The sequence below is a fragment of the Rhinatrema bivittatum genome, chromosome 3 (assembly GCF_901001135.1).
Source record: "Rhinatrema bivittatum chromosome 3, aRhiBiv1.1, whole genome shotgun sequence".
Taxonomy (NCBI): domain Eukaryota; kingdom Metazoa; phylum Chordata; class Amphibia; order Gymnophiona; family Rhinatrematidae; genus Rhinatrema; species Rhinatrema bivittatum.
This window is the reverse complement of record NC_042617.1, coordinates 390,008,743-390,021,725: the sequence shown is the minus strand read 5'-3', so window position 1 is coordinate 390,021,725 and position 12,983 is coordinate 390,008,743. Positions and strand designations below refer to the sequence as shown.

Genomic DNA, 12,983 nt, shown 5'->3' with positions numbered 1-12,983 from the left:
GCCCTCCTTGCCGGAGCTGTAAAATCTTGGAACCCGCAACCACTTGTTTCCTGGGATCATCAAACACCGCTTGAAACAAGTCCAAGAATTTGGGTAGATTTTGTAGGACTGGATCTGACTGTCGCCAGAAATGTGAAGCCCAGGCCAGACACCAATGACTTACCTTCACCTCCCTCTCCTACTGAAAGTAGAAAGCGTTCTCCTCCAGAGGACTTTTCTTTCATTAATTATGTGAAGGAAATGTTGGAATTGGTCCCTTTTCAGCTTCAGACAGAGCAGGATGATAGGCATCAGATGATGGAGCTTCTCCAGTTCCTCGATGCCCCTAAAGTGATCACTTCTATTCCCATTCATCAAGTTCTTCTTGACCTCCTCAAAAAGAACTGGGAAAATCCTGGATCCATTGCCCCAGTACACAGAAAGGCTGACACTACCTATCTAGTACAGTCAGCCCCTGCCTTTCAAAAATCTCAGCTCGACCACCACTCAGTTGTGGTAGAATCGGCTCAAAAGAAAGCCAAAATGACGAAGCCTCACTCCTCTACCCCTCCTTTTAAGGAACACAAGTTCCTAGACAATATTGCTTGACGAGTGTTCCAAGGAGCCATGCTCATCTCCAGAATTGCTTCTTATCAGCTGTACAGGACCCAGTACAACAGGGTCATTTTCAAGCAAATACAGGACTTCTCTGAAACCCTGCCTGACCAATTCCAAGAACATCTTCAAATCCTTGTCAACAAAGGGTTTGAGGCAGGAAAGCATGAGATAAGAACAGCTTACGATATCTTTGACACCTCCACTAGAGTGTCTGCAACTGCCATTTCGGCAAGACGCTGGGCCTGGCTCAAGTCTTCTGACCTGCCCTGTATAGGAGATAATCTGTTCGGTGAACAGATTCAGCAAATAGTGGCTGAATTAAAGGACCATCATGAGACCCTCAAACAGCTCTCATCGATACCTTCTGACTTCCCCTCTAGACAGCCCTTCAAGAAGGACTCTAAGAAGTCATTCTTCCACCCAAGGAAGTACTATCCTCCACCACCAAGGTCCCAAATTATGAGGCCTTATCAAAAACCTCAGTCTCACTAGCCCGGGAAGCAAAAGCCATAAGCAGGTCCCGAGCCGGGGCCTGCTTCAGGTTTTTTACTTTCCCTTGGAGAGTAGCAGCCTGATTCATCTGCCAAGCATATCAGTGGGCGGTAGATTGTGCCACTTTTATGGCATGTGGCAATCAATCACAACCGACCAATGGGTGCTAGCAATCATTGCTCAGGGTTACCACCTAAACTTTCTTGCTCTTCCACCGGACTCACCACCTCTACAAGCATGGAGAGTAACCGACCACTCCGTCCTTCTGGAGCAGGAGATTTCCCTTCTTCTCCAGTTAAGAGCAATAGAACCCATCCCACTTTCGCAACAAGGCCTAGGGTTCTATTCCCGGTACTTTTTGATCCCCAAAAGATCCGGGAGGCTTCGTCCAATTCTGGACCTACATGCCCTCAACAAGTATCTCCAGCGGGAAAAGTTCAAGATAGTAACCTTGGGCTTGCTTCTACCTCTTCTACAAAGAGGAGACTGGCTCTGCTCTCTGGACCTCCAGGACGCATACCCCCACATTGCGATATCTCCAGCTCATCGCAAGTACCTCAGGTTTTTAGTAGGCCCAAAGCTCTATCAATACCGAGTGCTTCCATTCATAGAAACATAGAAACATAGAAGTGACGGCAGAAGAAGACCAAACAGCCCATCCAGTCTGCCCAGCAAGCTTTCACACCTATTTGTTTTCATAATCTGTTACTCTGACCGCTGAGCATTCAGCCTAGCATCGGCACCACGAGTCTTTACCAAATGTCTTGTAGTTGTCGCAGCTTTTCTCAGGAAAGAAGGTGTTCACGTCTACCCCTATCTAGACGACTGGTTAATCAGGGCCCCAACCCAGCAAGCCGCTCGAACGTCCCTGGATTTGACCCTACATACTCTAATTTCTCTAGGATTTCTCGTCAATTACGAGAAATCCTATTTAGTCCCTTCTCAAACCTTGTCGTTCATTGGGGCAGACTTGGACACCTTGCAGGCAAAAGCCTTTCTACCTCAACAACAAGTGCAAACCCTCGTGTCCCTCGCTCACCAGTTGCAGTCTCAGTATACAGCAACAGCTCGGCAATTCCTTGTCCTTCTCGGACACATGGCATCCTCCGTCCATGTCACACCAATGGCCCGCCTGGCCATGAGGCCCATGCATTGGACTCTGAGGTCACAATGGATTCAAGCTACTCAGCCTCTGTCGACCATTGTCCACATCACCGACGCTCTCCGTCTGTCTCTCGCCTGGTGGAAAGATCTGAACAATCTCCTCCAGGGACTGCCCTTTCAACTACCAGATCCTCAACTCATTCTCACCACCAACGCTTCCAACCTCGAGTGGGGAGCCCATGTGAACGATCTACAGACACAAGGATCTTGGTCTCCAGAGGAAGCCAAACACCAGATAAATTTCCTGGAGCTTCGAGCAATGCGATATGCTCTCAGAGCTTTTCAGGATTCCCTATCAAATCACATCATCCTGATTCAGAAGGACAACCAGGTGGCCATGTGGTACATCAACAAGCAGGGAGGCACAGGCTCCTTCCTTCTGTGTCAGGAGGCTGTGCAGATTTGGGCGGAAGTGCTCTCCCACTCGATGTACCTCAGGGCCACCTATTTGCTGGGAGTGCACAATTTCTTGGCAGACAAACTGAGTTGTGTCTTCCAACCGCAAGAGTGGTCTCTCAACCCCTCGGTAGTTACCTTCCTCTTCCAGCAATGGGGTTATCCCCAAATAGAACTCTTTGCGTCCCCTCAGAACCACAAAGTGGACAATTACTGCTCCCTCATTCGGAGCGAGCGCTCTCAGCCCAGAGATGCATTCTCCCTCTCATGGGCAGCCGGTCTGCTTTATGCATTCCCTCCACTTCCTCTTCTCTCAAGGACTCTCGTGAAGCTCCATCAGGACAGGGAACCACGATCCTGATAGCACCTCACTGGCCACGCCAAGTATGGTTTCCCATACTCCAGGATCTCTCCATCTGCAGGCACATTCCCTTGGGAACGGACCCGCATCTGATCACTCAGAACGACGGATGTCTACGCCATCCCAATCTTCAGGCCTTGTCCCTGACTGCATGGATGTGAAAAGGTTAATCCTTCAACCACTTAACCTTTCAGATTCAGTTTCTTGTGTCCTGATTGCTTCACGGAAGCCTTCCACAAGAAAGTCTTATTCCTATCAATGGAAAAGGTATACATCATGGTGTTCTTCACAATCCCTTGATCCCTTTTCCTGTCCAATCCCAAGGTTTTTGGACTATCTCTGGCATTTATCAGAATCAGGTCTAAAGGCCTCTTCCATCAGAATGCATGTCAGTGCGGTAGCCGCCTTCCATAAAGGTGTCGGGGATGTCCCTATATCGGAACAACCCCTCGTAACATGTTTTCTGAAAGGCTTGCTCCATATCAAGCCACCTTTACGTCCTCCGGCCCCTTCTTTGGACCTTAATCTGGTTCTCGGGTGGCTCATGAAACCACCATTCGAACCTCTTCACTCCTGTGATCTAAAATATCTCACATGGAAAGTGATTTTCCTTTTGGCTATCACTTCAGCTCGCAGGGTTAGTGAGTTACAGGCCCTAGTTACCTATCTGCCTTACACTAAACTCCTGCAGGACCGGGCGGTACTCCGCACTCACCCTAAGTTTTTGCCTAAGGTAGTTTTGGAGTTTCACATTAATCAATCCATCATACTACCTATCTTCTTTCCCAGGCCCCACTCCAACCCAGGGGAACAGGCTCTGCATACCCTTGACTGTAAACGGGCTCTAGCGTTCTACCTAGACCGTACAGTTGCCCACAGGAAGAGCACTCAGTTATTCGTCTCTTTCCATCCCAACAAATTAGGGCAACTTGTGGGTAAGCAGACTCTCTCCTCCTGGTTGGCGGACTGCATATCTTTTTGCTATCAGCAAGCAGGCATTCCTTTTCAAGACCGTGTTAAAGCACACTCTGTGAGGGCCATGGCGACTTCAGTAGCACACCTACGATCAGTGCCGCTTCCTGACATTTGCAGGGCTGCCACCTGGAGTTCTCTCCACACTTTCGCAGCCTACTATTGCTTGGACAAAGCCGGAAGACAAGATTCCATCTTCAGCCAATCTGTCCTGCGTAATCTATTTCCAATGTGATGTACCAACACCCTTCCGCCTGCCCGGTGGGTTTCAGGATGCCCTCTACCAAATTCCACCCCAGTTGTTGTGCCTGTTGCACGCCGTTGGGTACATTTGGTGCATGTTTGGACATCCTCAGCTCGGTACTTACCCATATGTGAGGACTACCATCTTGCTTGTCCTGTGAGAAAGCAAGTGTTGTTTACCTGTAACAGGTGTTCTCACAGGACAGCAGGATGTTAGTCCTCACGAAACCCGCCCGCCGCCCCACGGTGTTGGGTTCGTTACATTTTGTTTTATTTTCTCGGCATTGCCTGTAGCTATCAAATAAGACTGAAGGGGGACCCCTTCTGGCTGCAGGGTTAGTGCCATGCTGGGCATGCCCAGTAGGGGCCAGTCAAAGTTCTGGAAACTTTGACAGAAGTTTTCCGTGATTGGGCTCCATCCTTATGATGTCACCCATATGTGAAGACTAACATCCTGCTGTCCTGTGAGAACACCTGTTACAGGTAAGCAACACTTGCTTTCTCCAGGAGCATTAGGACCCTATTGGGCATCATTATACTTTTGGAGCCATCAATTAAAAGGGTTGAATGGCCCAAAGTAACTCCATAAGCATTCCAGAATCCCTGGGAGATCTCTCAAGACCCCACCATCCTTTGAGCGACTAAAGTAAAAAAGTATAAATTTTAAAAGATTAATGTCCGGTGCAAAGCTCTTTTCCTCCTCTAAATTACGACTCTTTGGCCAATTCTGCCCCTGACCCTGGACCTCACCCTAGCCCACCCCTGATCCCCCTGGACCCTATCTTAGTAGCCCTGGTGGTCCAGTGGGGATTGAAAGCACCCAAAAGAGCTCCAGACTTGGCACAGCCATTGCAAAATGGCGCTCTTCAGCCAATATACTACATTTGTGATGGGGGAAAGGCATACTATTGGCTGGCAAGCACCATTTTGGAACTGGCCAAGCTGGGTCCAAAGGTTCAACGAGGATTTCTGATAGCATTTGTGAGATAATTTTGATTTGCAGGGTTATTTCACCTTAGAAGATTTGTGCTTGTAAGACAGATTCGTTCAGAGATGTATCTTTGTTTGAAATTAAACATTACTTTCTTTATTCTCTTAGGTGACTTGGATTATTACTGGCTGGATCCTGCTACATGGCACAGTAGAGAGACATCACCACTTAGTTCGGTAAGAAGCATGGGAAATGGAGTTTACAAAGTTATCATTTTAGCATGATTCTGTTAACAAAAGATTTTTTCACCTGCACATAGAATGAGAGTAACCCATATGGAAAAAGTGATGAAATAAATGATTTTTGGTTATTTTTGCTTGCTTATTTACTGTTAGAGCTGATGCTACAGCTTCTTTGTCAACCAATAATGTAATAGTGACATTTGATCAGTAATTTTAAAGAAAGTAGCAATGCTTAATTCTTATTAAAATACATATAATTTCCTATGCACAAAGCAATAAGCACATAGAGGGGTAGATTTTAAGACATGCGTGCGCTACCTGGCGCGCAGACATGGACACGCAATTTTATAACATGCATGCTCAGGCATGTTATAAAATCGGGGGTCAGCGCGCGCAAGGGGATGCACAATTGTGCACCTTGTGCATGCTGAGCCCCGCGCTAATCCGCACTGCCTTCCCCCATTCCCTCCCATGCCGCTCCGAAATCGGAGTGGCCACGAAGGGAACTTCCCCACCCCCCCACCCCACCTTCCCTTCCTTTCCCCTAACTCCCCCACCCCCCAGCCCTAAGCTAAACCCCCCCAAAAAAGTGGCCATTGTGCCAGGAGCCTCTGACCCCACCCCCGGACATGCATCCCGGGGCTTTACGCGCGTCACCGGGCCTTTTGAAAATAGGCCCGGCGTGCGTAACCTTTTTAAAATCCAGCCCAGAGTGTATCGTATGTACAACTTCAGTTCCACCGTGATATCTAAATAGTAGTGAAACCAATAATTTCTACCAAAGAGAATACAACCTATTCCACTGTGGAGCCCAATAAACAATCAAGGTAGTGGAATACTGTAAATTTAGACTAGCATTCATAAAAATGTGGAATAGTCTTAACCTGCCTTCTTATGGAGGAACTATTTTTCAGCACTGTATAAGTAGAGACACTGAACAATTTGAAGGTTTATTTTCAATGCAGCCATATTTGGGTGTTGTGTGAGTGACAAGATGTTGGATAATTTTGACTCACATGAAAGGTTGGCTGGAGTCCCAACAAGCAAGTTAAGTACTATGTTCATATTTCTTTTGTGGTTTTGAACTGAGTGATATGTGTGGGATTATATTTTGGATTGTTAAACTTTTAATAACACAAATTAATTAAAATAAATGATAAATAATGGTTTATGTTTAAACTATTGTGGTAATATACTTCAGAGAAGGCATGTTAAGCCTTTAGTAACTTTAGTCTGCATTTTTTGAATGCCAATTAAAATTTCTATTATCCCTCTACTGTGATTGTTTATTATGATGCACAATGGGGTAGGCTGCATATCTAAAACTGCTCAAACCCATTGTGTGCACTAACTGTGAACTACGTTGATGGCTCTTCAGTTCTTAGTTCTCAGTTAAGCAGCAGGAATTTTTGTAGAATATTTCCATAGTACAATCCCCAGCACCTCTGACAAACTTCTAGCACAGGCAAGAACAGGTACTATTATACTTGAAACACGTTTGGGTAATTTCCACTGGCTCCTGGTATATTTCGACCCAGTTTTATTTTTCAGTTTTCTTTCCTCTATTGCTCATCTAAAGAGACTGCAAAATAAAGATTTTATTTTTAAGTAAATCTTGTGAGAAAATGTATTATGCTTATTACAGGGCTAAGGAGTACAAGAAGTACGGGCATTATCAGTTTAGAGCTCTGAAACAGAAAGTGCATATGGTGATTTTTGTTCCCTTAGAAATGTTAAATTCTTGTTTGGAGAAACCTTTCCAAATCATAGCTGAATAGCTGGTTCCTGACAACATTAAGACATAATGTATCTGTTTCATATGGAAATGCTTATTCATCTTCAGTATGGCAGTGAGCATGATCAGGTGTGGCCTAACATCACACGCTGTATGCCAGCACATTGGAGTTTTCAGTACCCATCTTTATTTGTTTCATGTGGACTGTTTGCTTTTTCTTTGCAGTTACTTCTGAGTTCCATGTTCTTTTCTGTCTTGCTAACATTAGGCCCGCTTACCTGTTTCCAAGTGTAATGGTTTCTAATATCAAAAAATAAAACTTTCAATTAAAATCGATCAGCTTCTCATTGAATTTCTACTGAGCTCTCTCCTTTACCTTTAACTTTTTAAAATATAAGATATTAAACAACTAGAGAGCTGAACTAGGTTGGGACATAGGGCCTTATTTTCTAAACGGATCGCATGCGATACCAAAATGGGGGCGGAGTTGGCCCCGGAAGAGGAGGAGTCGGGGCGTCACCGGGGCCGACTCCGCGAAGACGCCGTGGACAATGAAAAGGTAAGGTCCTTTTCACGTCCGAGTTCACGCCCAGTAGCTACACCTTCTATGGTGGAGCTATTGGGTGCGAAACCGGCAGCGATCACAGTGCGACGGTGCGATCGCTGCCTGCTAGTGCAGGCCCGCCTCCCGTTTCGGCCCCCCGCCCCTCATTCACTAAAGTATCCCAGGCCTCATTTAGAAAATGAGGCCCAAAGAGTTCCTGATGTGCCTACTGCTGAATAAGATATTTGCAGTACTGTGATGCCCAGAACTGAAAACTGGACTATAGTCTGGGCAGGACACTAAAGAAGAATTTTCTCTTTCATTCCACCCATACTATTAAAATAAAAAGAGAGGAAAACATCAGCAAATCTGCATTCCCATAGTGCTGATGTAGGTGTCAGGTATGTGCAGAATTTTGCCAGCAATTTTTTTTTTAATTATCCATATCTTATCCAAAATGAAAACTTTACAAAGAAAAAATATTTCAATCAAAAATATATCAAGATAAATATCTGTGAGTTTAAATCATTGAAAGTGACATGAACAACCAAGTGTGTTTTTCACAAAGTACTGATGTGATTTAAATTTAAATTAGGTGACGCGGTAGATCCGGGTAAAAGGAGGCGCTAGGGATACTAGCGCGTCCCTAGCGCCTCCTTTTTGACAGGAGCGGCGGCTGTCAACGGGTTTGACAGCTGACGCTCAATTTTGCCGACGTCGGTTCTCGAGCCCGCTGACAGCCACTGGCTCGGAAACTGGACGCCGGCAAAATTGAGTGTCCGGTTTTCGGCCCGACAGCTGCGGGCCGAATTCAAAATTTATTTTTATTTTTTTTACTTTTTTTACTTTTTCGGGACCTCCGACTTAATGTCGCTATGATATTAAGTCGGAGGGTGCACAGAAAAGTAGTTTTTACTGCTTTTCTGTGCACTTTCCTGGTGCCGGAAGAAATTAGCGCCGACCTTTGGGTCGGCGCTAATTTCTGAAAGTAAAATGTGTGGCTTGGCTGCACATTTTACTTTCTATATCCTGCGCGCATACCTAATAGGGCCCTCAACATGCATTTGCATGTTGAGGGCCCTATTAGGTGCTGCGGGTTGGACGCGTGTTTTCCTCCCCTTACTGAATAAGGGGTAAGGGAAAACGCGCGTCCAAGAGCAGGCTAACAAGGAGCGCACTGTACTGTATCGGCCTGAAAGTTAGTCTCCACAAACACACACATCCACAATGTTTGTTTCATAAATGTGCATACACCTGTTACTGCAAGACACATGCATAACGTCTATTACAAAAATCACACATACTTAGCTGCTTACACTCTGGCTTCCCACCTAGTTTTTCTGCATAATTACCATGCCATTAACCTCTTTTAACATATTTACTTCTTTTCTAATTTTCTATAACTCCTCCCTGCTTTCAGCATTTCTTCTCCTATTCTGACTCCAACTGCTACCCTGTCTCCTTTTATCCATCCTTCACCCTTTGAGTTTCATCACCTGCCTGCTTATCTGCCCTACTTCTATCACCTTCCCTCCAGCTTTTCTCATGCGATTCTCTTTCTTCCCCCTCCACACCTCTTTACCAGCTCTTGTCAACCAACTCCTTTCATCCCTTCTCTGGCTCCCATTACCTCTGGCTCCCATTACCTCTGGCTCTTATCACTACCCTGCCCTTCTAGAGGTGGTGACAGCAGTATGATTTTTATCTGAATTATAACTCGCCTTGAGCTCGGATTAAGAAAAGGCGTATAATTAAATATTAAATCTAAATTCACATGGAATTGGACTTGAGTTCTTGGTCTGTGAAATTTCAGTATTGGCAATAACAGCACAATGTGTTCATGAATCCATGTTTGGTCCCCAAGTGTTTTAAAACTACAGTGTTGGCATTATGAGTTTTCTGCAGGACTGAATTTCCTGCCCTTCCTGTGCATGTTCCAGCGGCAGCATTTGACCCTTCACCCAGAAGTAACAGTATTCCCCTGCGTATAGTTCTGACTACTACATTTCCAATGATGAAAAAAATCTGAACTAAAATGGCCATGTTACATAATGGACTGCATGCCTGGGAATATCACGTTTAAATAGTTTCTTGGCCAACCAGCCAATTATTTAATTGTGATTCAGATTCCAATAAAAACAGTTTGTCTAAAAAAAAAAAAAAATCACAAAATACCCTTCAGTTTTCATTATTATGAAATACACTCACATTATGTTTTGCTGTCCAATTTGATTTTTAACTTTCAAACATTTGCTGCTGAGTCTTCATCATCTGACTACTGGCATGCATCTATGTGCTTGCTAGTGTAATTTATTTGTGTTTGTGCTGATGGGATTGTTTGGTTATTGCTATACTGCATCATCGTGATATCAAATTTTTATTTGCTTGTATTAGATAGAGATTTCCACTCTTTCTTTCCCTGATACTGTATTTTTTCAAAGCATCCTGTAACATGGCAGCCATCTAAAGAAGGAGATCGGTTAATTGGACGTGTTATTCTTAACAAGAGAACAAGCATGCCAAAGGAATCAGGTGCACTACTAGGGTTGAAAGTAAGTATGAATCTGTTATACAGGAATTTATTAAATTTATATGGTTTATTAAAATTTTTCACAGTATGATTAAATCTATTAATATGTGGGAAAGTAAGTTCAGAAAAGAGTCAGAAATATACAGATGCAATATTTTTAGCAGGCCAAGTAACCAAGTATTTAATCATTAAAGATGCCTAATTACCGTAACTAAGATTCAAGATTAAGTCTATGAAAGACTGAAAAGAGAAAAGGTCTAGTTGGCTAAAGTTAGTTATAATCATCCTCAAATGCCCAACTCCTTCATGATTTAATTCTTTTTAAATTTCTTAGGTTGATATAGTAGTGACCTTTCTTGTAACTTGACCTTTCTTGTTTACATAATAAATAGGGTCATTTATCAAATTGCGTAATGGCTTTTTCACATGCATTAAGGTGTTTTCGCATGTGAAAACCGCCTTAACACATGCAAAAAAATCGTTAACGAATGGGAAAATGCCATAATGCATGGTGTGATGCAAATTTTTAAAGGGGAGGGATTGGGGAGCAGTCCGGGATGGTATTTCTGAAATTGTGGGCTGGTTTCACAAAGTACGAAGCTATAACGCACAATATTGCTGAAAATAACTACATCTTTTTCAAAAGTGTTAGGCTGTGTGATATCATGCCCATACCACAATTTGTGAATTTTTTGCAAATTCAGTTTGGGGTATTTTTTAGAATGGGGGAGGGCCTGTGAGAGAGAGAGAAAACCTCTGGGGTGGCATCATAGTATGCAGCTGTTTATGTGACTATAGGAGGCCAACTAGTAACTCGAGGTGAGGTTTAGGTAGTAGTGTAGGGGTTAGGGACCACTTTAACATGCAGAGTGAGATGTATGAACAGAACATACGCCTGTGAAGATTTGATGTCCTTCGGAGTGAAGAAACTCACACAAAGATGAGATTTGTATAGTGTTCTCTCAACCTAGCTTGATGTTACCCAGGTAGAGAGAACGTACTGTTTGTATGTCTCACTCTGCATGTAAAAGTGGCCTCTAACCCCTACACTACTACCTAAACCTCACCTCGAGTTACTAGGTGGGCCTCCTATAGAGATATAAATAGCTAACTACTACAAGGGTCTTGTAGATAGTCTCTCTCTCTCTCTCTCTCTCTCTCTCTCTCTCTCTCTCTCTCTCTCTCTCTCTCTCTCTCTCTCTCTCTCTCTCTCTCTCTCTCTCTCTCTCTCTCAATATTTACAGTAATTTGATAAATTTAGGGCAAAGTCATCTTTTATTAAGATGACATTATAGACCAGGTTTTCAGGATATCCACAATGAATATGCATGAGAGAAAATGTACTTATTATGGAGGCAGTACATGCATATTCATTGTGGATATCCTGAAAATCTGACTGGCTGGGGGTCCCCAGGACAGGGTTGGGAACCACTGTTATAGACTTTGAAACCTAATTGAAAGGTAATTATTTATTCATAAAGCTCAGAGACAGACAAATACTAGAGGGAGTAAATACAGGATTGCAGCATAAGAACATAAGAACATGCGATACTGGGTCATACCAAGGGTCCATCAAGCCCAGCATCCTGTTTCCAACAGTGGCCAATCCAGGCCATAAGAACCTGGCAAGTACCCAAAAACTAAGTCTATTCCAAGCTACTGTTGTTAGTAATAGCAGTGACTATTTTCTAAGTCAACTTAATTAATAGCAGGTAATGGACTTCTCCTCCAAGAACTTATCCAATCCTTTTTTAAACACAACTACACTAACTGCACTTACTCATTTCGAAACAGATATCACTAGCAAAGTAAAGTAGTATACAAGGATCTTTTCATAGGTAATGCTAACAGATGAATGTATAATAAGAATTGTACTAAGTATTTTTCCATTAGACACAAAAAGGGAACATTATTTTAGTCTATCTGGCTCTTCTTAAGTTACATTTTAGGACAGCAATGTATTGACCAAAGAAAAACTTTATGGAACATTTTCCAAATAGTGCTTGATATTTTTCTACTGAGACTTATGTGCAGATAGTGTTAAAAACTTTGCTATGATTAACTGCAAAAGTAAAAAAATAACTATACTTCATAGTGGTATGTTTTTCTCTTTTATCTATCTATCTACCTATTTATTTATTTGTTGTTTGTGAAATCTGGTTGGCAATACAATTTGTTGTTTTCCTATGCAGTGATATTTAATCGAAACATAGAAATGATGTCAGAAAAGGACCAAATGGTTCATCCAGTAAGCCCAGCAAGCTTATAATAGTATCTGCTGTGCCATGCAGGTTACCCCCATGCTTATCAGTTTCCCAGACTGTAATAGTCAGGGCCCTCATTGGTAGCTGTCTAATCCAGTTTCCTTTTATCCCTTGCTGAGGAAGCAGAGAGCAATGTTGGAGTATCAAGCTTATTGGTTAAGAGTAGTAATAGCCACATCAGCAAATTATCCTCATGCTTATTTGCTCCCAGACTGAAAAAGTCGAGGTCCATAAATGTTGGGGCTTTGATTGATTCTGCATGACAGTATCTCATTAAGTATTAATTTGAATACAATTTTGCAAGTATAAAACTATATTCAGAATTTTGCACTTTCCTGAGGATAAATGTGTAAATACTGTAAATAATTCTTGCTATCGCAAATAACATATGCTATTTGTCATTTTTACATGTGAAGTGGAATATGTAAATAATTTTTCTCTTTAGTCCAATGGCCTCTATGGGGGTCATTTTTCAAAATGCGGTAAGGCGTTTTCGCATGCGTTAAGGGCTT

General features: G+C 43.1%; 1 protein-coding gene across 6 annotated transcripts in view; it reads left to right on the top strand.

The window, feature by feature from the left end:
• Positions 1-12,983, top strand: part of RIMS1 (regulating synaptic membrane exocytosis 1) — a 697,371-nt gene that overhangs the window by 142,882 nt on the left and 541,506 nt on the right. For all 6 annotated transcript variants that reach the window (XM_029595629.1, XM_029595632.1, XM_029595630.1 and 3 more), the window contains exons 4-5: positions 5,325-5,392; positions 10,119-10,229. In XM_029595629.1, coding sequence (XP_029451489.1) covers positions 5,325-5,392; positions 10,119-10,229 — 179 coding nt within the window. The remainder of the gene's footprint in view (positions 1-5,324; positions 5,393-10,118; positions 10,230-12,983) is intronic.